At 38.3% G+C, this 27436-nt stretch overlaps 1 protein-coding gene across 1 annotated transcript in view; it reads left to right on the top strand.

The window, feature by feature from the left end:
• The window catches only part of LOC131027167 (uncharacterized), a 171667-nt gene that overhangs the window by 95950 nt on the left and 48281 nt on the right, over positions 1–27436 (top strand). The window contains exons 7-12 of the mRNA XM_057957167.2: positions 7139–7348; positions 7537–7670; positions 7974–8048; positions 8306–8377; positions 11503–11568; positions 11670–11787. Coding sequence (XP_057813150.2) covers positions 7139–7348; positions 7537–7670; positions 7974–8048; positions 8306–8377; positions 11503–11568; positions 11670–11787 — 675 coding nt within the window. The remainder of the gene's footprint in view (positions 1–7138; positions 7349–7536; positions 7671–7973; positions 8049–8305; positions 8378–11502; positions 11569–11669; positions 11788–27436) is intronic.

Genomic DNA, 27436 nt, shown 5'->3' with positions numbered 1-27436 from the left:
GATTCATGGTGCCTCAAGGGAAGCTGTTAGGACACATAGTGTGTAAGGCTGGACTCAAGATTGACCTGGACAAGATTCGGGTGATAGTGGAAATGGAGGCACCGACAGATGTCACGGGAGTCAAATCCTTCCTAGGACACATAGGGTATTACAGGCGGTTTATCAAAAATTTTGCTCAAGTATCCTTCCCTCTGGACAAGCTGACGAGGAGAGGTGAATGGTACGCATGGGGGACGGCTCAGGAAGAAAACTTCCAAGAACTGAAGTCATGGTTGGTAGGTGCGCCAATCCTGACATATCCGAATTGGGACAAAGAGTTCCATGTACACGTCGACGCATCAAATTTTGCCATAGGGGCCACACTAGTGCAGGTTGGCAATCACGGGCTAGATCATGTTGCCGGGAATAATCATTATGTTATGTTGTTATATTATGTTTATGTTGTCGTTGGTAATAATGAGTTACGGCGGTCAGTTAGTTAGCCGACGGGTAGGTAGTTGGAGTCGCGACGGTTGTGTCGCACCCCTTCGGGTATTATATATTGTGTACCTTTTCTTCGAAAGGATCATGTTAGTCGTGTCAGATGTAATGTTATAAGCACTTATTGTACATGGACTGTGGAATTGATACAGAGGCTGGTTATTTAATATATTTCCATTATGTTCTGTGCATTTACTTTCTGCATTTAACCGTTTACCCGAGAGGGCAAACAGATCACCCGGTATACTTCGCGAGCAAACTCTTGTCAAAGGCGGAAAAAAACAATAGTACGACAGAGAGGGAAGCCTTGGGGATGGTGTACTCCGTCTAGAAGTTTAGACATTACTTACTGGCCACGCCGTTCACATTCTATGTGGACCAGCAGGCGTTAATGTACCTGGTGAACAAGCCAATCATTTAGGGGCGAATCAATCGATGGCTGCTGTTGCTGCAGGAGTTTATATTCAACATTATTGTACAACCAGGGAAAAGCCATGTGATAGCCGACTAGCTATCTAGAATCAAGTCACCTGGTGAACAAGCCAATCATTTAGGGGCGAATCAATCGATGGCTGCTGTTGCTGCAGGAGTTTATATTCAACATTATTGTACAACCAGGGAAAAGCCATGTGATAGCCGACTAGCTATCTAGAATCAAGTCAGGGGAATCGGCGGAAGGAGTAAATGAAGACTTCCCAGACGCCCACTTATTCCGCATTGTCGTTCTTCCTGCCTGGTATACAAGCATCGGGGAATATCTGTCGACATCACAATTCCCTAGAGAGATGCCACCAAGGGAGCGAATGAAGCTCGTACTAAGGAGTAAGACATTTCAACTCATTAATGGCCTTTTGTATAAAATGGGACTTGACCAGGTCCTACGGTGATGTGTCCTGGAGGAAGAAATTCAAGGTGTTTTCCGGGAAGCACATGAAGGCCCGACAGGAGGGCACATGGGGCCTGACACCACGGCTAGGAAAGTTCTATTGGCAGGGCTATGGTGGTCGACACTGCACAATGACGCTTGGGAGTGGGTGACGAGTTGTGACACGTGCCAACAGGCGGGGAGGCCGTTGAAGATGGATGTTATGCCCCTCAACCCGTCCAATGCCCAGGAACTGTTTGAATGATGGGGGCTGGATTTCATCGGACCTTTGAAGGCAAGTCGAGCTCGACGGTGCAGATACATCGTCGTGGCCACAGAATACTTGACCAAGTGGGTCGAGGCACGGGCTCTGCCAGACAATTTGGCCGTCAGTACGACAAGGTTTATCTACGAGCAAATCATTACACGGTACGGGATTCCAATCCAATTGACGAGTGACCGGGGAGGACATTTTGTCAATCATATAATCTGGTTGCTCACGACGGAGTTCAAGATATTCCACTCCTTATCAAGCCCCTACTATCCTCGGGCGAACGGGCAAGCCAAGGCGACAAACAAAATAATCGTCTCTGTGATTTACAAGTCTTGTGGAGTGGAGAAGGAAGATTGGGAGGAACGCTTATCGTCGGTACTGTGGGCGTACCGGACGACGTATAAGGTCACCACAGGACAAACCCCCTTCTAGTTAATGTTCGGGCAGGAAGCGGTGGTGCCAGTGGAATTCATGGTGCCGAGTCTTCGGATCGCCATTGACAACAGACTAGGCGAAATGGAGAGTCTCCGAGAGCGGTTGTACGCCTTGAACAAATTGGATGAGCGACAAATGATGGCTCAGTGGGCGACAGAGACGGCACAACAGAGGCGGAAAACGTGGCACGACAAACACCTGCGAAGAATGCAGTTTACTCCCGGACAACTTGTGCTGAAGTTTAACGGATGCAATGAAATAAAGCCTGGCAAGTTCAAGGTAAAGTGGCTGGGTCCATTTAAGGTTCGCGAAGTCGGCGCGAATGGAGCCATTAAACTTTGGACGCTCGACGGCAAGGAAATACCCGAGTCAATCAACGGCTTGAAATTAAAGGTGTACTGGGAACGACGGAAATGCCCAGACCGTGAAAATTGAAAAATTTGGAAAAAAAAATTTAAGTTGAGAAAAAAAAAATTGAAAAAATTATAAGTTGAAAAAAAACACTATTTTTGATATTTCTTTTACAAGCAATGTTTTTTAATTTTGGCAAATATTAAAATGGGACTTAGTCAGTGGAGACATGAAGGAAAATAAAGTGCGGCAAACATTGGAAATGGCGAAATAACCGTCTTAATTCCATACGGACTAGGGCAGTAAGAAGGAAATTTCCGTACGAAAAGCATTGCCAGGTCGACAGAAATACTTGTTAGTACGGGAATCATTGCTAGGTCGACGGAATTACTTGTTAGTACGGAAATCCTTGCCAGGTTGACGAAATTACTTGTTAATACGGAAATCCTTACTAGGTCGACGAAATTGCTTGTTAGTACGGGAATCATTGCCAGGTTGACGAAATTACTTGTTAGTACATAAATCATTGCCAGATTGACGGAAAGCATTGCCAGGTACTGAATTTTACTTGTTAGTGTGGGAGGACATGTTAGTACGGACACATGCATTTTTAGTATGGAACAATTCTGTACAATTCCGTACAGTCACAGACACATGCATTTTTAGTACGGAACAATTCCGTACAGCCACGAACTCAGGCATTTTTTAGTGCGGAACAATTCCATATGGACACAAACTCCAGGGAAGAGGAAAAAGACCGTACGATTTATTGGTGGAGGAAAAAGACCATATGATTCATTGGTGTAGGCAAAAAGACCGTACGATAGCAAATTGGTCCTTCCGCAGGGGAAGAGAAAGGTCCGTACGGTTCCTGAAGATGTTTTGATTACAGGTGCATATTCCGTACACCATTTCATCAGGGAAAGAAACTGTGAGTGAGTGTGTGTGTGGAAACTTGCCACGCCGTACACACTAAGGCAGCCATACAACCATACCGGAATTGGCGAAAAAGACAGTTAGGACACTGGGAACGGTTAGCATTTGAACCCCAGGTAGGAAACAAAATTCAGTCGATGGAGCAAGCAATTAGCAAGTTGAAGAAATTAGATTGGCGAAGGAGGCTACAGGAATCCCAGAGAGAACAACACGGAAAGGATTCAATGGGTGATCAGCAGGATGCGAGCCGGGGGAAGGCCGTGGTGCAGGTTGCACGCACGCACGCACAAAGTCACGCCAGACACTGTGACGTTTGAGGGACTAACTGGCAGTACGTGTAGACAATGGTGGGAAACGACCCTAACCCCAGCCGACATTGAGGTCAAAGTGGCCCTTGCCAAAGCACGCGTCCATGATGCAGTACAAATGCCCATCTTTTCTATTAAGGAATTTGAACCATGCTTGCGTACTATGATCAAAACCTATGATCCAGAGTTGCGTACGTCGTCATTTAAGTTTCAGCATACAGACATCATAGTTTCTTTCAATCCGGATGATTTCGAGAGGGTTTTTGGCATCTCGGATAAAGGGAGAAAGATTGACAAAAATGCAACAAAGATGGTCCCAAGAACAGAAAACGCAACTGTTAAAAGAAATGTGCCGGGATGACTTTACGACAGCCGACTGGGCAAGGATTCTAGCACCGCAGGGTAGAGGGTTAAAGAAAACATGCCTGAAATAGGGCATCTGGCAGTGCTTGCTCGATTTGATGCAGAGCCGATTAACTGGCGCAAGTAGGGCGTCGGATGCAGCAGTACCTATGATTGCAATGATGCAGGGCCTGAAGAAAGGTACGATATATGATTGGGCGAGTTTGTTATCAGATAGAGCCCACGATTTCCTGATGATGAAGCACAATGTTTTTTACATGTCGTACCATGCCATCGGGTTGTTTTTGGACTCCATACGAGTACAGGTACCAGCCAATCTGAGAGGGTGGCGACCACGAGACTGCATTGATTCCTTGCAGCCAGCTATTTTCTATTGGACAGAGTTGGACGCACTCATGGCTGGTGGAGAGGGTCAAACCAGCAGGAAGCAAAGAAGGTAGGTTCCGGTGGTGGTGTCGACCAGTGACACTGATTCAGGACAGGCAGAGAGTAGTGCAGACGAGAGTGTGGAGTCCGAGGAGACATCGAGGTGTTCAGGAGGGGACACTACTTTCCGACTCTCGGAGTTGGCCGAAGTAGAGGTGGATACAGGGACCCCTGGTACGGAAGAGGGCGGTTGTGCAGTGTCTTTTGACTAGGTACCACGTGGAACCTGCGGGTTGCCAGCAGGGGGTGTGGCACGACCTCTAGGAGAGGGGGTTCAGGCAGGGCAGTTGTTATTCACATCAGCATTCCTGCGAGTGGACGGGGAATTGACACCACTTTCCTCGTCTGGGGTGACGACAGGAGTCCTTCCTGGGGTGGCCATTCCAGCATTCGGGCAGATGCATCCTTGTCCTATAATGCAGACACCTACAGTGACCACCACTCCTTGTATTCCAGTGCGCTCACCTGTCACGGAATAGGAAATAGGGACGGAAGGCATGGGGCAGGCAAAGGACAGTGGGGAAGTAGTGGAGGACACAAACACATGGTTGGATCGGTATGTCGCCCCACCCATAGTTTCGGTAGGGCCACCACCTGGTACACCTTGCCATCCTACACAGGATGAGGTAGTTGATTTGGGGGAGCATCCTACGCAGGTAGAGGTAGTCGAGTTGGTGGAGCATCCTACAGAGTTGGTTTTGCCCACTAGTGGAAAGGAGGAGATACCTTCACAGATGGGCCTTCAGGACGAAGGTGTAGGGAGGACCTAGCCTACTGCCATAGCACAATTTTTTGCTGAGATGGAGGGGGCAGTTCAGCGGTTGGTAGCCTCCATAGTTGAGGAATCCATTGTTCAGCCAGCCTTGGAGAGCCTACGTGAGTTTGCTACTACGGGGTTAGGGGAGGCATTCCAGAGGTGCTCTGAGGCACGGGGATGGCCGACCGTAGACCTACCTGAGATGAGCTCAAAGTGGCAGTGTCAGGAGGTGGCCGGAGAGAGTCAAGTGCAGACTTTGGTGAGACAGATTGAGCAGGTTGTGCGGGATGGCTATTACCGACTCTGGGAGGCTCAAATCCAGGTAGATAGAGCTGCAGAGCTGGCCGCTCACATCCCGTCGTTGGAGTCGGAGTTGGCCCAGCAGCAGGCCCGAGCCGACCGTGCGGAGGAGGTTCTGGGCACGGTGAAGAGAGAATTGAGCTTTGTGAGAGTAGCACTGGCGGCTGAGTTAGAGATGAGGACCATAGTAGAGACCCGCATTACCAGCCTTGCGGTAGAGTTGGAGGCGAAGAAAAAGGAGCTCATGGAGGCTGTATTTAGGGTGAAGCGGTCACGGGAGCACCAGTTGGTGGCCGAGCGGGACCTTGCTTATTGAACTGATTAGGTGATGCAATTGCAGGCGCAGTTGGCTTTGACATCAACGGCCCCTTCTTCAGGGATGCCCTCTTGCCCTCCCCCGTGATTTGTTGGTTTGGGTTTCAGTTTTGCTTGTACATCATTCCCATTTTGGTTGTCTGTCGTCCGGAGACGACATTTCTTTTTGAGGGGGATGATGTTGTCGGGTAATTAAGCATTAAGGTAAATTGTGTTAGCATCGGCAATTAACCCGTCGGTTGTTGGCAGTTGGCACCGGGTAACTGACCAGACTCCTTTATATTGTATCTGTTTCCAGTCTTTGGACATGCTATTGTAGTCGAACATATTGCTATCATTGTATGTACTGGCTTATTATGAATCAATAGAACACTTGTGAGTTCCATATATTCTGTGTACTTCTTTCATTTATGCAATGTCTTAACCTGACACCCTACGGGGAAAACAAGATAGACTCAACGATACCAATCAGTCTTTAAAACTTGCAAGTCAGTTTGCAAGTCACCTCCAAGGTTGAGGGATGTTTGGGATTCTCGGGGACATCACAGTGTCCCCTTTGGCATTTCTGACACAAGAAACTTCTGAGAAACGTACCCCTGGTGAAGAAATGTCTTGGAGACGGTAGAGGAAACTTGGTGGCGGTGGAGGGATGTTCCCTAGGCGTCCCTGCGTCTCGGGGACATCTCCGTCTCGGAAACGGCTGCATTTTCAGGGGGGACGCATCCCTGTGGAACAATGGACTTTTAGGTTTTTCCTTTTTGGTTGTTGGAGTTATTGGAGCACCTTGATTGGCCTTCTGAACTTGCTTTAGTTTTGAGTCTCATTGATCTATTTCATCATTCTTGAAGATGAATATGGTTCTTTCTTTCTTTCTTTCTTTAATCACTGTTAGACAATTGTATAGAAAGGCAAGTACTTACCTAAGTTTGTTTTCAGTTAATGCAGGCTTATCATAACAAAAGTACATTTGGATTATTCCCTAAAGGTTTATTGCTTGCAGAGCTTCTATTTTTATTATCATGTCCTAGATGTTCATTATTTTTGTTATTTAATAAAAAATAAATATATTAATTTCTGAGCTGTTGTCCAAGCATTGTTAAACTATCATCATGTACTGATTTTGAGTTTAACACCGAAGCAAAAGGATGCTTGCCTCAAACCTTGACCAATTATACTGCACCATGACATGTATAGTGGTATCTATTCATGGCTGCTTGATTTTGGTAATTAGTTGCATTTCAAATGATAGATTTTCTTATTTCAACAATAGTGTTTTCTAATGCATTTTGTTGGAGAATCATCTAACACGAATACTGATAGTTTGTCAGATGTCAGTTCTGACAAGGGATCCAATAATTCTGTACCTGAATGCCAGACGAGTTCACATAAAGCAGTACACACAGCATTTTCTACAGGGTATAGACCAAATGTTGTTAAGTGCGTGCAGGGACGAGAGGGAGGTTTAAGTTGGCCTTTGACATCTGTTCCAAATGGATACACTGGAAGGCTCCAGCGGAACTGGAAATCAACATTTGAGGGTACTGTCCTTGCCAAAGACAATATGTCAATTAAGGCGTGAGAACCAGTATGGACTTTGTAAAATTCTTATAATATCTCAAAGAACTTCAACGCTGCTCATTGCATGTGTTTTTATGTGTACATCTGCAAGTTTGGAAAAGCTCTTGTGACAATAAACTGACAATTTGCTTGTGTTGTTTTGTTTTAGGTTGGGACTCACTTGGAAAACAATTCGAAGGGCCAGCAGTTTGGTTGGAGAAAAAAGCGTATTCATCATGGATCCCAACTTGGAGTTCCTACACATCAAGTGTGGCTGTTGCACAACCTCTTGGGAGAATGGATGTAAGCCTATGGATGTACAATTCCATCTTACTGTAAAATCTGTTTGGAATGGCCTTTGCATTATTTAAACTCTGAAAGATTTTTTTCCTCCATGTATGTTTGAAGTTCAATTATAATGTTAAGTAATGGACAGATAATTTATTTCTTTTTCCCTCCTACATGAATTGAATGCTGATTTGCATCACAAGCAGAGTTTCTTTTGGACTTTGCTTTAGACTGCAATTTTGATTTCTTTCCATTTAAATCCATCGATTAGCACTATGAATCAGACTTGCTCTGAGGATTTATTTGTTTCTTATGCAGCAAAGCGTTCAGAAGGTTCTAGATGTGAGATTTCATCCTCATGGATTGCCTCAACTTGTTTGTAGCTCTAATGAGGTTGGTTATATATTTTTGTATGACTTCAATCTAATTGAGTCAAGAAGGCATGTTATATTGCAATAATAACTTTTGGAGCTAATTTGATCAAGTTCTTCCTTGTGTATCTCCATTTATTTACAATTCTGAAACTTTTGAAAGCTTATAATGCGTGTCATATTGAAGGAGTTTGCTTGGTTAATTTTAAGGAAGGCATGTATAGCAGCTACCATCTCTCTGTGTACACAAGCTAATGCCTTATTGCATTATCATATCAGGCTCCCAATGAACTTCTTTTGTACAATCTTGTCGCTGGAAGGGCAACAGAATTGGCTGGGCATAACTGCCAGGTGTGTAGTCTATTGAGATTATACTTGTTTTAACTTTTCAAGTGATTTTTCTATATTTTCTGTATTAAGTAGTGTGAAATGGCTAAGCTAATTCAATAATAAGCTAAATTATGAGATTTACCAGGTGGCAACTAACAAGATTGATTTATTGGAATTAATCTTTTATGGTGCTTTATTGACTCCTAGGTGTGCTAGTTGCATGTAGATAAAAGGGCATTGTAAATAAAGTAATAATATTAAATGGCATGTTTTTGCTTTGAACTGTTTTTGTCAATATAAGTCAAATTTAAAGAAATTCTGAATTCAATCAATTGACGTCCCGAAGAAGATAAAAGTTTAAAAAATATTTATTCATGTACTGGTTATTCTACTTAAAGTCTTAAAGTGATGTCAGCTCAAATTTTGAGGAAGAAGGGCAATTTGTGTTGTTAGGCAAATTATACCCAAAACGTTTAAGGGAATCTAATTTCAACAAGGAAATCAAAGTCCTCTCATTTTATACTTTCTTGGAAACACCAATGACGAGTTGAACACTGCTGGTGTAGAGCCCATAAGTTTTTTCTCTAAAAGTTTCATGTGACACACACAAACTAAAACACTCGTAAGATTAAAATAAATAATAATTTACATCTTTATGTAGTTTTATAGTGTGATCCATATAGAAAACTGGAAACAGCAAGGGGGTTAAGAAGAAAAGAGAGTCTCAAAATTACTTTAAATTGAAAGTCTCTTGAACTGAAACTAACAGCACAAGCCACAGAATGGACCCCTTTTAGACAGCAATAGCTTTGCTCAGATCTGTTTAGAACTTTATAATGGTGCCAACAAGCTTCAGATTTTCCTAAGCATGATTGAATTTAGCATCGAAGACCACTGACTTTAAATCATTCTTTAGATATTTGCAAGGATAAAGAGACACACATCAAAATAGCTTTCTTAGATTAACACACATTCATAATCTATTCTAGTATAGATTAACACATTAACTTGTGGAAGGTGTCTGGTATAGCTATCATAACTTAGAATTAGTGTTAGAAGGGTTTGGGCTGTTGTGGCAGAAGATGTTGGGTGGGCATAAACATGTAATTTCATGTTTTTTGAGTTACATGGAAACTAGCATCAGAATAGTGGAGAGGTGAACCATGGCTACCAATTTGCATTAATTTGGGAGGATGGAATTAGTCGAGTGGACATGGGGCTGGTTAAAATAGTGTAATTTTCCCTTTTTAAGTGCTATCAGCATGGTGACTATCAGCCTATTCAGCGGGTTCCTGTAGGCTAATGAGTTAGGGTTAGGGGATTTGTGGTGGCTATTCAATCCAATCTATTTGGCGATGACAGGTGTTGCATTGACAGGACTTGTGGTGGCCGTTCAATCCAGTTTATTTGGCGATGACAGGTGTTGCATTGACCTCAGTCAGTTGAGATTTACACTGATCTTTTTTGGAGTGGATTCGGGCAATTTGTCCATTTTTGCTATTCTTAGTCAGTGTTCATTTGGACATCGACTTGGACAGTTGGCAGTATTTCTATTTTGGGAATGTCGGTAAATACATTTGATGTTGATATTTTGGCAGTTAATGTGGTCCAGAGCATTTAACTTAAAAGTTAAATAGCATCAGAATACTAAGTTTAGCATTATTTAATTTAATATTTTGTCTAGTGTGCGCTCAAGGCGATATAAGGTGACCTTTAAATATTAAATAAAATGCTCTTTTGATGTGGGTGCCTAAGTTGGAAGACATAAGGAAATATTTAAATAGAATTAAAAGTGCAAATCCGTAAGTGGGGGCGTGGGCTTTTGGGAGGCCTTTATAAGACAGTTTTTGGAGCTTTTTTGTATTATACTTGGATTTGATATTGAACTTAGAACTTTTTTTCATTCCTTTGCTTTGTGAGGACGAAAACACTTGCAGAGGACAGTCTCTTCATTAGCAAAAGATCTAACCTGGAGGATTTTTTCCTGATTATACTCAGGAATCACAATTGGGCTTCACAGTGGTTTGAAACTTTAGTTTCTGAGCATAAATCTTCAGAGAAGATTTGAAGAACATCAAGAAGGGAAGATTGAAGAGTTATTTTGCAGATTCGAAGCAAATTTCATCCATTCCTTGCTGACAGTTCAGTCTGTGAGAGGGCGTGGGAATTTGTGAAGTGGGCAGCTAGTTTTTGAAGGCAGTTTTGTTGCTGTTTGTAGGTGTTTAGGGTTTGCAATCCAAATACATTCCTATCATGGCCTTTGGAGGAGACATAAGAAGGTGGTGTCCAAGTTTGGTGTATCCCAGATTGCTGTTTGAGTGCATTAAACAAATTTGTATATTCCAGATTTGATGGTTATGTCTGATATCTCATTGTAATGTGATATCACTATGTGGGTATTGAAGATTTTGAAGTTACATTGTATTTTCAGTTCTGAAAACAATTCTGAATTTGTTACTGGTTGTGGGTATTTCTGAAATATTGTATTTGAAAAGTTATTTCTGTTATTTCATTGCTGCAAATATGTTATTTCACTGCTCAAACAGAAAATAAACAAACAAAAAAAGGTGTATATTACAGATAGAAAACATTATGAATAAAATTTTGAATTTCAGATTTTGAAATTTGGATCACAGTGTTTCACAGAGCAAGTAAGATTTATGTCAGCATTAGAGTTGCTCAACCTATTGAAAACATTAGCCATTGTTTTTCAACCTCAAATAGCCTTGACAAGGTTTTATGTATATATCAGAGAATTCTCATAGTATTTCATTGTTGTTTCTGTAGGACATATGAGTTTGTATGGGAATTGGATAGGTAAGATGCTTAGAGGCATCTATTCCCTGCATACAAGTTAAGCATGTGGATTTCATAATAAAATTACTCTTTAATCAGGAAGCAAATTTACTGAGCTGTCAGATGTTCAAGTTTTATTAAATCTTATATCTACTGGTATTTTAAAAGTATATCCTGTGTACTTAAAAATTGAGCTATTTTATATTATTTGGAATTTTGTCACATATAGTAGCCTGAATGTAATAGCATTTATATAGTTTTATGCCTTAGCAAACTCTTACTTTTTTTAATACGCTCTCATTTGCTTTTCATTCTCTCTACTTGCAACACTTTTATTTATCTATAAACAGATACAAGCGGTTGAATATGCTGCAGGAGGTGCAAGCATTGTATCTTGTGGTTCTAATCTAGTAAAGGTAATTATTGCAAACAAGTAATACTTTTTTTATGTTTAAATTAAAATTAAGATGGTTTTTATCTTTTTAGCAATTAAGAGGTGATTTTACTTTCTGTTCAGGTTTGGGATTCCACTTCTGGAGCATGTCTTTATACAATGGGACCATTGGCAGATGTTGCAGATTCAGTTGGGCATAAAAAGAAAATAAATGCCCTAACTGTTAATCGCTGGCAATCTTGTATGTGTTTAGTTGTTAATGGCTAAACAAAGAATATTTACATGTGTTCTTTTGCAGTTGCTTTTTTGGTTATCGATTCCATTATCTCAAGTTGCTATTTGCTTCAATATTTGATGTTTTTGTTGGGAGAGCTGTTTTCCCCCTTTTGGGTGCAGGCCTGAGATATTTATTGTTTAATTAAATTTTTTATATCATATATGTCTATCCAAGAGCTCACTAAGCTTGGAAAGGAATCTTAAATGCACATCTACGACTCCTGAGGAAATTGGAACTCTAGGGAAAACGCCTAGATTTCTAGTGTATACCTTTTGTTATGGAAATCGAATCAGCTGGCAATTCAGTTTTTCCTGTCATGTTCATAGATAAACCTGCTTGAATTATTTAGTTTCGTTTTTGGGGGAACATTGGTAACCTTTTTACATATGTAGGAACCTTTGAAGATTCATCTGAGTCTGTATGGTTGGTAGTTTTTCTTGTGAATATTGCAATTTCTAACTGAACATATCGACACATTGTATTTAGAAATATTGAGCTGGGGACAGCTTATTTCTTAAGTCAGGGCTTCTGTTTATCAAAGAGCATATTTGTGTTGCCTCTGTATTACACTAAAAGGGTCTGCAAAACACTAGAATTGCATGTGATACTTGTTTAACTGGCCTCAGAAATTCTTTGGGTCTAACTTGGAAGTTTATCTTACTAAACTTTATCTCTAGTGGCAAATAATACATTCAATGGCTTTATGTGCCTTTTCAACTTAATAGTAGGATGTAACTTGTTATAAAATTTTAATTATGGGATTAGTGCATTTTGAGTAAAATAGAAGTATTTCAAGCTCACTGTAGTCAATTTTCTGCTTTCAACCTTCATCTGCTTGTGGGCATTATAGAGTTATGAGAGGAGTGACAAAAGAATGTGTTTTATAATAAGCATAGATGTCTTGTATGTATATAAATTTATATTGGGGACAAGTAAGGTCGTGTGCCTAACTTTTAGCTATTGATTTACGATCTGTCTTAGTTAACAATCCTAGTATTGGGTTGTGGTTGGGTTTAGGGGCTTAGTTCAAGAATTTTGTCAAAAAAAATAAAAATTGGTGTTGGGTTTGTTCACACAAAATGAAAAATATTAGAGGTAATAACATATGCCCTAATATTTTTAGTTTACAAGTAAGGTTGTGTGCCTAACTTTTAGTTATTGATTTACGATCTGTCTTAGTTAACAATCCTAGTATTGGGTTGGGGTTGGGTTTAGGGGCTTAGTTCAAGGATTTTGTCAAAAAAATAAATTTGGTGTTGGGTTTGTTCACACAAAATGAAAAATATTAGAGGTAATAACATATGCCCTAATATTTTTAGTTTACAAGTAAGGTCGTGTGCCTAACTTTTAGTTATTGATTTACGATCTGTCTTAGTTAACAATCCTAGTATTGGGTTGGGGTTGGGTTTGGGTTTAGGGGCTTAGTTCAAGGATTTTGTCAAAAAAAAAATGCGGTGTTGGGTTTGTTCACACAAAATGAAAAATATTAGAGGTAATAACATATGCCCTAATATTTTTAGTTTACAAGTAAGGTTGTGTGCCTAACTTTTAGTTATTGATTTATGATCTGTATTAGTTAACAATCCTAGTATTGGGTTGGGGTTTTGGGTTTAGGGGCTTAGTTAAAGGATTTTGTCAAAAAAAAAATTTGGTGTTTGTTCACACAAAATAAAAAATATTAGAGGTAATAACGTATGCCCTAATATTTATGCCGAAGGCGTCTTCTATATGAAATGGACAGCCTCTAAAAATGCATCCACGACTCACAGAACACCTATGCCAATGCAAGACAATTGAATCAGCGTCAGCCGTTGATTTTTTCCGTCGATTTTATGATTTTCCTATGGTTTTTCATTAATTGCCGTTTTTTCATTGCTGCTGGGACATAAAGGTTTGGTCAACGTTTCTTTTCCACTTATATCCTGCCCGCTCATTTTTCTGTAGTTCACCGTGTACGTGGTTGGATGTCCGTCATTGTGTCCTCCACCATTCACTGACATTAACTGCATTGCTGCTTGGTCTTCGGGAAACGCACAACTTTCACCGTTTTAAATAATGTTCTTACCCATACATTCATTGAATACTTATCGATATATATTGCCGTCAAAATTTCATTTACCATATTTCATAGAACTTTATAGTAAATTCATTACAAAATTAACGCACGTGAATTAAGGTTGGGTCCAAAATTCAAAACTACCTTTAACTACCGTTTAAAAGAGGCTTACAATATGCTTAAACTAAGAGTTAAAAAGATTTTATTATAATAATATAAATGTATAATATATTAATATATTGTGAATTTAAAATTAAATTAAAAAATAAATAAAAATTAGTTATGTGTATAATATTTTCTTAATTTTAATGCTATATATTAAACATGTTTAAATATTAAATATTAAATATATATTAAATATTAATGTGTTAAGATATATTATATATTAATTATTGTTTTGACAGCTATTTTGCTTGTTTAATTAGTCTATCTTTTATCATAACAAAGTGAACAAATTATAATCACGAGGGAGTAAATGATAGTACATTAAAATAAACCTTGTTTACATGCATGTCAAGGGGTAAAAGTTTGGTGGACACTCTAAAGCGTTTGATCATATGAAAAAAAGAATGAGATGACATATCATGGAATACGATTATTAGAGTGTACATGTTTGCATACAATTTTTTCAGTAGTATATAGAGAAACTTTTCTCAAAACTCATCATGTGTTAGGAATTTGATTAATTTAACTATATAAATTTTGAAAAGATAATTTATTTTTTTATTTTGTAATTAATATAGTCTATTTTTCAATACTACTTTTTTAATTTTTAAAAGAGAGTATTTATAAAAATGTCTAGCTTTTGTTAATTTTTGTCTTATTAAAATTTTCTATTTTGAGATTTTAATTTTGAAATTTTATTTAAATTTATATAATAAAATAATTTCTCTCTCTCTCTCTCTCTCTCTCTCTCATCCCCCTTACCTCTTTAATATATCTTTCTCTATCTCTCCCTCTTTCTATATCTTTGTACTTTTCCTCTTTCCTCTCTCTATTTTCTCTTCTCTCTCTCCCTTCCTCCCTCTCTATCTCCATATCTCTTTCTCATTCACACACACACACACACACACCTTGTTTCTCCCTCCCTATCTCCTTCTTTATCTCTCCCCCCACTCTATATAGAGATCTCTCCCTCTCTTTATTACTTGTCTCAATACTTGTCTCTCTCTCTCTCTCTCTCTCTCTCTCTCTCCCTCTCCCCCTCTCTCCCTTTATATCTCACTATATCCCTATCTCTTTCTATATATATATTTCTCCCTTTACGTCTCTCTATCTATATATTTGTCTCTAGCTTCCTTTCTTGCTCTTTCTTCATCTCTACCTCTATCTTTCTTCTCTTCTCTAGACATGTCTCCCTCTCCCTAATCATCCACATCTCTCACTCTCCCTCTTCCTAGACCTCTATATCTATACGTCTTTGCATCTCTCTCTCTCTCAAACATAACATGGGATTGTTGGTAATGGACCTTAATTATCTTCCTGATTCAAAGTTTTTGCTTGTGATGTTTGGAACCCTATAAATGGATGCATAATTGATTTCAAGCTATCACTTCTTCATTTAGACCTTTTTTGAACAAAATACATCAATTGTTAAATGGCCTATCCATTGACATCATGTATTATAAATATGTAAGCAATAAATAGACCAAAACTTTCCCTAATTGACATTCCACACCTACTCGGTGTACCCATTGCACACCAAAGTGCAATTGCTAGTTTTAGTTTATAGGGATATTAATAAGCCTTACACAATATTATTAAAGTTAAATATATAATATTACAATATAATGATAAGTTATTATTAATGTATTATTAATTTTAGAAATTAATTAATACACAACTACAAATTTTTATTATTATTAATAGTAAATTAGTAATATTAATATTTTTACATAATTTTTTTATTGTTGATATTATAAACATAAGTTACATAATAAATACATTAATTTTATAAATGTTTATAAATATTATTACATTATAATTGATATTAGTGTCTTCATAGGATTGAAACTATAGGAGATATTTCCATCTCATCATCTTTTTACCCTACCTATTCTACTACCTATGGATTATTCAATTGATATGGGTGAACCAATTGAAGTTGAGTACCGAGGGTTGCCCTTCGGGCTAGTGATATTTGCATCTATATGTATGTTCAGTAGATGTATGTTTGCTACCGTCCACTGGCGTATCTATAGTTGTTAGTTCAGGCAGAAACTAGTAAAATGCATTTTTTTGGAAACAGTGCCCAAATTGACATGGGTTACCTCCCATTTGGGTGGATTTTTGTGGATTTGATGTGGGTTTACTTGGTTTTATTTGAGATGAACCCACAAGCGTACTGCAGACTGCTGGATGCACCTCTACTTGCATTGAACTAGTATCAGACCCTAGAGTGGATTGCGCCCAAACTGGAAGGTAGCAGGGACAAATTGGTAATATAGCAATTTGTCAACATATCACTATTGCATTGTATGATATTGTCCTAACATTACACTCTAAATAAATATAATATCCTAATACCCCATCTGCGTCTTTTTGCCAAACACATCATATTTCTAAATTTTACAATTTTGTTCTAGTTAGTGCTTTTATGAAATTTATTGTTGCTTGATCTTTTATTTGACATTAAATCAGCTTGATGTCCTTTTTATAGACCTATTCTTTGATATAGTGACGATGAATGAGTTGCTTTCTCCACACATTGTTAAATTGAGTTCCTCTAATATTCCTTGATGCCATAATACTTTAGGTGTTGTATCCTTGGTGAATTTGTATTATTCTTCGGTGAATTAGTTTTTATAATCCACGAAGTCACAAAATGATCTATAAATTATTGAGGATAGTCCTCTAAACAATTCTTCACCTAGGGATTTTACACACCAGCACACCAAAATTCTCCAAAACAAGATGCAATCTTTTTCGTAGAGTATTCTACATCTTCTTAGTTCATTGGAACATTCATAGCAAGATACAAAAATGATGGAAACGACTAAAAACGATATTGAAATAAGCAAGACGAGACTAAAAACATAAAATAACCTTGGAGAAACCCTTTAATGGGCGAAAACTCCAACAAGAGTGAGCTCAAATTGTCCATTGTTCATGTATGACCCTGATTGAAGGTCACTTCTCTTGATTCTTTGTTGTTCATGTACTATCCTATGCTAGAAATGGTGTTAGTGGATAAGCATGACACCATGGAGAAGGTTGTCTCAAGCCTAGATGGAAGCTCATCTACTACAATAGTCTTTGCACTCTATGCAAACTGCTTTTGTTGTTGCTTGCCCTTCTTTTTCTTCTTAGGATATTGAGAGGCATGGTGGCTATTCTTGTGGCATTTGAAACATTTGATATGGCCAAGTTTTTCTTCCCATGTTGAGAAGAATTTTGACCCTTCCCTTGTCCATTCTTGCCACCTATCTTATCCTCTTGGTGAGGGCTTGGTTCTAAGTATCTTCCATTTTGACTGAAGTAAATTCATGTCTGGTTTCTTGTTGGATGAAATCATCCCAAAGCTTCTAGAAACTAGGGAGCATCTCATGGGCACAAGCACCCCAAACAAACAAAGCATTGGATGGAGAGGAACCCATTTAAGGCTATGGGTACCAACTCTTCATCCTTGACTTTTGCTTTGATCTTTATTAGGTGGGTGGTTATTGTGTTTGTGTCATTCATACATGTGGCACTAAGGTTGTTATTCAGCAACATCTTACATGAGTTGTTCACCCTCTGATATAGAGTGATTTATGAATCATACATCTCTTTGGCTGTTTGTTGCTTTGCAATGCGAGGGATCAAATGATTCTTCATTGAATCTTAAATGATTAGCTTTTCCTTGGTCATCTTGTTGTCATGTTCAACCAACTGAACATGATCAGCAAGAAGTACAACCTTTGTATTCACATAGAACTAAAGATTAATTTATTCCAGTAGCAATTGCAATTGCACTACTAAGTTGTAAGGTTGGAAGCACACTCTAAGTCGTGACAATCTAAGTGTTGACAATCTTTGAGATCAAAACTAGTCATTTTTGCAACTGTTTTGAACACCCTGAAACTAAAGAAGTCAATTGAAAATAAATCAGGTCAGCAGCTTATCACAGGTGTAGACCAACACTCCAATTGTTGGAACGATTAGGGCATGCACTCTACAACCTCTCACAGGTCCATATTACTTCAATCATTGAAGTAAGGGCACTGAAATCTTCTGGCAACCCCTTTCACAGTTAGCAACACATTCCATCCATGTACATGGAAGATTCTAGTTGCTGTGCTCTAATACCATGTTAAAATTCAATCCTTGGTATGTAGATTTTGCACTTACAGATTAACTTGAACTTCTTGATTGAAACTTCAATTAACACGGTAACCTTGAGTACACTAACTTGCAGACACATGTTGCTGAAAGTATAAATGCTGAAGATCTGTTTTTCTTTATTGTCATTAAACTGAAATAAGAATTATACTTCCAGTGCTGTTTTTTTATTCTATAATTTTTCTGCATACATTAGTTTGAGAGCCCAATGTCTCTTGAATAGAATTCGGATTTTTATGCAGTTAAAATCAACTGGAGTGCTTTAATTAAAAAGAATTGAAGCAGAAGAGGAAAAAACAAAGAATAAATAAAGTGCTTTGTTCTGGAAACAGTTTTTTTTCATAAAATTCCCTTCAAATATGTGTCGAGAAACAAGGTGACCGTGAAACTACAGAAATAAAACCTTCTACAAAGTGTATGTAAATTTGAAATATGCTTCTCTATTCAAGATTAATATAAAAAAATATTACGTAGTTGCATAAGTCAGCCATAACAATAAAAACAACAAACCATATAGACACAAGGTTTATGTGGTGAAACTCTTTTGAAAAAAACTCCACTAGAGAAAAAGGACAAGTATGTAATAATCATTGTTACATGGGGATGCGTCCCCCCAAAAAACGCCACGTCCCCTGTACAGGAACGTTTCTGTGACTTGGGGACTTGGGGGAAATGTCCCCCCACAACACCATGACCTCTGGCAACCTTGTCAGGGAGGCTGCCAGGTCACTTGCTATATGACACATGCCATTACATAAGTGCAACCATTAACTTTGTCAAAATTAGTTTGTCTTTCATGGGGCACTCACAGAGATGTTATATTGCAGATTTTGCTTTGAAGATTTCAATTCACCTCAATTTGTATAACAGTTTCGTACCCCACTGTCACTCCACTGCCATCCCCTCGCTGTTCCCTTGCCATCCCCAAATTTAGGCCCTTGGTCCCCCCATCCCTGAAACCCATCCTTGTGTCCCCCTGTCAGGAAACTCTATGGAACTATGGAATTATGGTATTAATCTTCAATGTACATGAAAAAATATCAACACACTAACACTCTACACTTTTACAACACTAGTGTACTTGTAAACAATGATACAAAGCTACCATATTATACATTCAATATATAGGCAAGGAGAGAAGCCAAAACAATGAATACCAAAACCATGATATTAGGCAAAGATTCCATGCCCACCTTCGAGAGCATCTTCCAAGAATAGTAAATGCATCAAATAATTTCACATGGGTGTCACATGGGCTCAATCAATGAGCCCTCAAATAGAAAAGTTAACCGCAAAGGCATCTTTGACCAATAACTCCTTGATGGCTCACATTCTAGAGTATAGGACTCCATTGTGGAGTCCACCAACTCATATGGGACCCATTCATCATAAGAACATTCTTTACATCTTCCTCTAGTGCCTAGGAATGGGAAATGCCTTAAATGACCTAAAAGCAAACCATAACCACCATTGTTGTGCTCAACCTCCTTCATGAATGCATATAACAACATATGCCTATAACTCAAGGGAATAAATATTACAAACTATTTCTCCAATTAGACCTTAGGCATCCAAGTACACCTTTCAAGAGTGTTGGATACATAAAATATGCATAGGATTGCAAGGTAAATGGCACATCAATCTCACCATTCTCCTACTTGACATTATACATTGCAAATACATCCATATAAATATGAATGAAAAAGTAAAAGAACTAAGGCCCATGGCCTTCCTACACCAAGAGAACTTATTTGTAGGCATTGGCTTTGTTAGGGAATCTATAGCATTTCTTGAGTGTCAACTTTTTGTAGCATGACCTTACCATTCTCTGTCATCTCTTGTACAAAGTGATAATTAACATCAACATGCTTATTACGAGCATGATACATGGGAATCTCAGCCAAAAAATAGCACTCTGACTGTCACAACTGATTTTAACAACTTTGTACTCCAAACTGATACTGCACAAAGTCTCAGTAACCAAATTGCCTCCTTAGAGGCATGCTTAGCAGCTACTTTGCTTTGGATCTGGACAAATAAACCGTGGGCTGCCTTTACTCATCAAACCCATTGCATTGCCAAATAGAGAAGACACATAGCTACTAGTGGACCTTTGACTAACCAAGTCACTTGCCCAATCTGCATCCACAAAGCCCTGCAACAACTTATCCACATCATCAATACCGTGATAACACAAACAGTAATCAAAAGTCCCATGCAAAAATCTGAAAACCTTTGTAACATACAATCAATGCTTTTTAAGAGGTTGATACATAAACTTGCTCAAAACTCTTATCTAGGGCAATATTTGGTTTAGTGCAAAACATTGCATGCATTAAGCTATCAAGAACACTAACATAAGACAGATTAGACAAATCCTCAAAATTATCATTTGACTTAGGACATATGTCTAAACTGCTACAAAATGGTAGCAACATGCCTACTCTAACTTAACCAAAGATTTTTGTGTACTTGATCCTTGTTGATCTCCATCCCCAGAATGTATTTTGTAGCCCCCAAATCTTCATATCAAATTTGCCAGAAAACTAAGTTTTGAGCTCCCTAATCATCACCTTACTGTTACCAATAAACAACACACCATCCACATACAAGAAAATAGCAAAATTAAAAAGTTCAAACAAATTTAATTTTAAAATAATTCAAACCTTTTACCCTGAAAAAGGGAGTTGTGGCTGTAAAAAAAAGACACAGAGAATGGGAAGAGACAAGTTTATATTCACATGAGCAAGGACTGTGGGATGCCAATCAGTAGCAAGAGGGACCCACAGAAAGTAACACCTATTCCACTTTTTAGAAGTAGGCCAGAAAGCTAGAAAGTATAAAAAGCACAGTAGCTTCATTAGAGGGCAATAAAATGAAATTCAAATACAGTCTAATTGATCAATGTTTAGAGTAGATTAGGTATGTTTGAGTTGTTTGCAATTTTATTGGTTTACTTTTGATCATTTGCCTAGTTTTACCTTTGTTTGTTGTGGATACAAAATTATTAGTTAGTCAGCTGAAGTAACCATCTAACAGAAGTGTAATCGTCTTGCTGGTTTCACCCTATTGCACATTGCAGTTTTGTAATATGGATAGACAAAACTAAAATTGATAAGGAACTCACCTGAAATGGTTCCACTTACAGCAGCAAGACTATGTTAGATGGGGGTGAGTCTGCGAGGAGAACTTGCTTGTGGAATAGATTGGGTTGCCAGCTCTTACGAAGACCTCAATTCTACAAAGGGCTGGAATATGGAGGATTGCACAAATGAAGTTGGTTTCACCTATTAGCATGACCCTGTGTGGTTTGATGACATACTTGGATGGAGATGATAATAATTTCAAATGATGCTGGGCCAAAGGGACTTGGGGATGCCAATGACAAGGAAGATGAGGATTAGGGAGTTCATTTATTTGGCTAAGGGTTGGTGTTGGGTGAGCTACTTTGGTGGTGGTGACAGAGACAATGCGATTGCCAATAATGGTTCATACTATTAGAGTTTGACATGTCAAGAATCCTTTCCATCCCTGAGGTTATCATAGGAGTGTTGACTTCATGATTGATGATGTTAAGGGGACAAACAAGCTCCTTTATTGATGGGCTACTATGATGCAACAAATTGAGGAGCATACAAGTAGCTATAGAATGTTTTAGGAAAACAAACTGAAGCAAATTAAAGTCCCGAAATGACTCAGGAGAAAATTGTCACATCTTTTTACTAGTTGTCAATCAATCTTTGATATTTACTATATTGCTTTATGACAAACATTTTCTAACCATCTTGGTTTTGTCACATCAACTGCACATTCACCAAAATGAATCTTTAGTGTCTGTTACCCAAAACATATCTACTAGTGAGATGTGTGCTGGAGTAACCGCTTATGTATAACCATAGAAACATGACTCGGACTTGACGCGGACTCGGCAAGGGTGATTCAACTCGCAACTCTGGACTCGTCAAGAAAACTTGGCCAGGACTTGACAAAGTGAAAAACCCAAGAAATTTAGATATATTAAGGATTCAAAACTTGTTTCATGCACCCTTTATTAAATAAACCTTAAATACACAATAACATCATCAAATAGAAGCTAATTTGATCACATACACATGCATACATCGATCACATTAGTATAAACGAAAATTGTAGCTGAAGGAAATAGCAAACATAGATTTATAAATAGTCGTAGTGTCAAATGTAAAAATATTATAAAACTCATGGAATATGAAATCCATGACATCAAATGTTCCACACAAATATCAAAACAACAAGTCTATGGCTCAAAGGAGCCTACATCCTTCCTATGAAGGCGTCTAAGGTAGGTCCTGGATGATTCAACAACCATACTCTTTGCCTGTGACTCCATTCTACCCTCACCAACATCAGCTGTGTTTGGCTTTGGCTTTGGCTCTGGCTCTACTCGTGCTTTAACCTCCTCCTTTGCCATGGCTACAGTCTCAACCTCTCTATCTACCAGGTCAATCCAATCAAAGTCCCTGTCACTAAAGATAGGATCCGTAGCCTCACTGATCCACTCAGATTCTGGATTGACCTCCTCTAGCATGACTGGGGTGGTGTCATGGTCCATAACCTGTCTATGTCTAAGACGGAGGTTGTAATGAACAAAGACTAGATCATTCAACCTCTCCACAGATAGTCTATTGCGCCTCTTGGAGTGTATGTGCTCAAACATACTTCAATTGTGCTCACAACCGACAAGACTGCATGGTTGGCTCAAAATACGAATGGCTATCTGTTGAAGGTTTGGTGTTTTAGGACCAAACATCTGCCACCATCTATTTGAGATGAGAAAAAGAAAAAAAAATCAGCCTCATTTAATAATTAATAATAAATTGAATAATTCTAATTAAAATTATGCTCTTAAAAATTTAAAATATATATTTTTACCTAGTTGCATTTTTGTCCAATTTTCTTTGCAAAGTTGATGAGAGAATACCTCCCCTTCTGCATTATTAAAGGCCTCTAGGTTGTGGATTATAGTGCTACTATGAACAGGCGACATTCGCTCTATCATTGAGTAGAGCCCACTAAGAACCTCCTCATCCGCCTTGAAATTAGGGCAGAAATGGAATGTCGGATTGAGGTAATAAGCAACTACATGGAGGGGCTTGGGAAGCTGGACCTGTCATCTCCTATCAATGGTATCCCAAATGGGACGATACGTATTGTCATCCCCTCCATAGGTAGATTTGATGCCCTCCTTGGCCCTATCCATGCCCTCGTATATGTAGCCCATTGTAGGTTTCTTCCCATCAGTAACTCGTAGGAGAACTACCAAGGGCTCAATGAATTGCAAATATTGTGAAACATTATCTAATATCAGTTAACTTAAGTGTGAAATTGTGAATGAAAATAAGCAAATAAAAGAAAATTATGAATAAAAATTAAAACATAATGTAGAAGTTATAAATTTTTTACCTTCACAATCTTAGCACAAGGGGCCCAAAAGCTTGACTCATCAAAAATGCAATTTTCCACATCAACCCCTGCAACAGTCGTAGCATAGGATGAGGAAGTCCACTCCTCACCAACAAACATACGTCTCAAAGATGCCTTACTCCGAATCAAGGATTGCAATGTGATGAAGTTGGTGGCAAATCTAGTGATTCCATGACGAGCCAACTCCTCTCGCCTCTTGTATTGCTTCATTAGGTTAAGGACCCATGCATTATTGTAAACAAATTTGCAAATATTTTTTGCCTTTTCTACATGTCCCGATCCATGGAATCTTTCCAATGTCCTCCAACATGAGGCCAATGCAATGGGCGACACATGGAGACCAAAATATAGATGGGTGTCTCTCCATTAAAAGTTTATTTTCAACAACATAATTTGCTGCATTATTGGTCACCACTTGTACTACATTCTCCTCAACCACCTCATATATGACCTCTATAACCTCACATAAGAAAGTGACATTTTTGGAATGTGCAGAAGCTTCAATGGACTTCAGGAACATGGTGCCACCTGAAATTTGAAAACAAAGCAAAATCAATGATCAATGATCATTCAATAAATCTTAAATTTAAAATAAAATACTAATCATTAAATCAAATTCAAGTTATTCAATCACTTGCAGAAGAAACAAGAAAATTTAGGAGCGTTCGGTTTCTCCTATTGGTCCGACCATTGGTCATGATGGTGCAACCCTTCCATATCTCTCATTGGTCCTCTAATGTGGCTTTTACAACAGCCACCGTTTCTGTCAAAAATTGGCCACTTAACTCAGCATCAGAAGGGGCTTTGAACCCTGCCCCATAAATAGTGATGGCATCAACCATGCTCTGCCAATAAGGAGACCTGTCACAGATAAATTAAATAAGATAAGTATGTCTAACTCTATGCCCAATAAAAATTCATTAGACAAAACAAACTGTAAATAATAAAATATTAAAAAGTTAAAACAATCAAATAAAAACTAAAAGGAATTGCTTGGCTGCAAAGAATGGAATATTGCACCAGTACCAAAATCTTCCAATTGCACATTTAGCCTAATCATGTACCTCCTTGTTCCAACCCATGCTTTCAAACGAAGGTTGGGCACCAGGAGTAGTGTGTGGCTCAAAATACGAATCCATCCTAGATTTACAAATTCTAGGACCAATGCTTGCACTCCCACTACCACATGCTCTGCCAATAAGGAGACCTGTCACAGATAAATTAAATAAGATAAGTATGTCTAACTCTATGCCCAATAAAATTTCATTAGACAAAACAAACTGTAAATAATAAAATATTAAAAAGTTAAAACAATCAAATAAAAACTAAAAGGAATTACTTGGCTGCAAAGAATGGAATATTGCACCAGTACCAAAATCTTCCAATTGCACATTTAGCCTAATCATGTACCTCCTTGTTCCAACCCATGCTTTCAAACGAAGGTTGGGCACTAGGAGTAGTGTGTGGCTCAAAATACGAATCCATCCTAGATTTACAAATTCTAGGACCAATGCTTGCACTCCCACTACCACTGGCACTAGCAACAACAGAAGCAGTAGCACTCGCACTAGGACGATATGGAGGCATGGAAGAAACCTTTCCAACTCAACAAATGCCAGCCATCTCCTCCCTTTGCCTCTTCATTTCTTTTTGAGCCTCAAATGTCTCTATTTGCACTTGGCACTCACAAATAGCCTCAGGACGTGCTAGTGTGCAAGGGTCAGCATCATGGCCACGTATGCCGACAATGTGGTATTTCAATCTATTTATGTCTCCATGAAAGATTTCTTTTGCAAAATTTACATTTTGCCTCTCCCTTTTTTTGCCCGGGAAAATATTCAGTATGTTTCCAAGTTTGATCTCTTCTACTTGGGATTGTTCTACGAGCAGGAGTGGAACTAGACATTGTGAAAAATATGGTTTTCAAAAGTAGAAGGTTGCTAGAATAAGACACAATTACAAAAAATTGAATATTTGTGCATTGTTAAATTATAAATTAATACAAAAAAACAATGTAATAGCAATGTTTTGAAACAAAAAACAATGTAATAGAATTTGTATTTATTTTCTTTCAAACTCAAAGAAATCAGCAAACCCTAGCATGTAGATTTTTTTTTTTCAAAACATAAAGAAATCAGCAAACCCCTACAATGTACATTATTTTTTATCAGCAAACCCTACAATGTACATTTTATTTTATCAGGAAACCCTACAATGTACATTTTTTTTTCAATGTTTTGAAAAAAAAAAGTACATTGTAGGGTTTGCTGATTTCTTTATGTTTTGAAAAAAAAAAACCAATCTATATGGTAGGGTTTTTGTTTTCTTTGAAAAAAAATGAATACAAATGTTAAAAAAAAAAACAATGTAAATTTTGCTTATAAAACACCAAAAAACTCAATCTTACCTCTTAGAAAAAGGTTGAAATGAAATGCAAACTCTTTCCAATCCTCTCTAACAAGCTCTTGATGCGCCAAGTGCAAGTATTACGCTGCCCCAATGTGATTTGTTGAAGAAATTTTGCTCCTCCTCCTTGCTGGTTGCCCTAGTATGCACTCTTCTTTTTTCTCACAACTCACTCTTCTCCTCCTATTTTTTCAATAGAATGAAATGAGATGACTTTTAGCCCTTAAAAGAAAACATAAGTGAAAAAAAAAGCAACCTAAAACAAGTTCAAAAAAGTTTTTTTTTAATTTTCATTGGGCTGACGCCGGTTAGGACTCGCCGGGTCCGAGCTGAGTCACCGAGACTCGGCTGGACTCACCCAAGACTTGGCGACCCTGAGTCCGGGCCCCTGAGACTCGCCCAGGGTCACTCGGCTTGGGACTCACCAAGTCCTGGAACTCTGTGTCTACCATCGTTCACCAAAATGAATCTGAAGTGTCTGCTACCCAAAACATATTTGCTAGTGAGATGTGTGCTGGATTAACTGCCTATGCAAACATCAGTAGCTTTCTCTCTTAAAATATTGTCATCTGAAAACTCAGAAAACTCTGTTGTTGACTACATTGGTCTAGTTTTGAACTGTCTGCTATGACTTATTGATTCTTCCTGTGAAAGAATCTCAGCATATTTGTATTGGTTTGTCAATTCATGGAACGTATTATTTGTGTCTAGTATCAGAAAACTTCTTCTGAAAAATGTCTTCATGATGAACAAATTGTTGTAGATTTAATTTTTCGTGGTATGACAAATTTCTTTCAAGAGAACTCATTATCTTTCACAAACTTCCAAAGAATATTCAATCAACCTACAATGAATGCTGTAATGATTTTGAATTGGCAGGTCTTAACAACTTTCTTGAGATGGTCTTCAATTAGCTCTATGGAAGAAACCAACTTTTTTTGCAGCTTCAAACATGTTTTTATTTTAACCACAGCATCAGCAGAAAAAGTGAACTTTGAAGGTCTAAGGATTTCGAGTGATTACCAAAGGAGATCTTCAAAGGTTTGAAACTTGGTGTACACTGAAATGTTGTACTTTGTAAATCTTTAAAAGCATGGGAACTTGCTGTTAGACTGATAGGTAAAGGATGCCTATGGCATGCTGGTTTCTACAGAGGGCATCATCTTTAACAACCTTCAATATTTTATAAATGCCTTTGTATCTTTCCAAAAGAAATGTTCTTTGCAAGGCGTATATTCTTTCAAAAATATTGCCTGCCAGGACGTTTGACATGGTTGTTCTGTTTAGCATTCAACTGGAATTGCATCAGCAATTTTTACAGGCAGTTTGATTGCCCTGGTGTTATTGGTATTCTTGTCACCGGGTCAG

Source organism: Cryptomeria japonica, chromosome 10 (genome assembly GCF_030272615.1).
Source record: "Cryptomeria japonica chromosome 10, Sugi_1.0, whole genome shotgun sequence".
In the NCBI taxonomy this organism is placed as follows: Eukaryota; Viridiplantae; Streptophyta; class Pinopsida; order Cupressales; family Cupressaceae; genus Cryptomeria; species Cryptomeria japonica.
The sequence above is the reverse complement of the archived record's forward strand: the minus strand, read 5'-3'. Positions and strand labels throughout refer to the sequence as shown.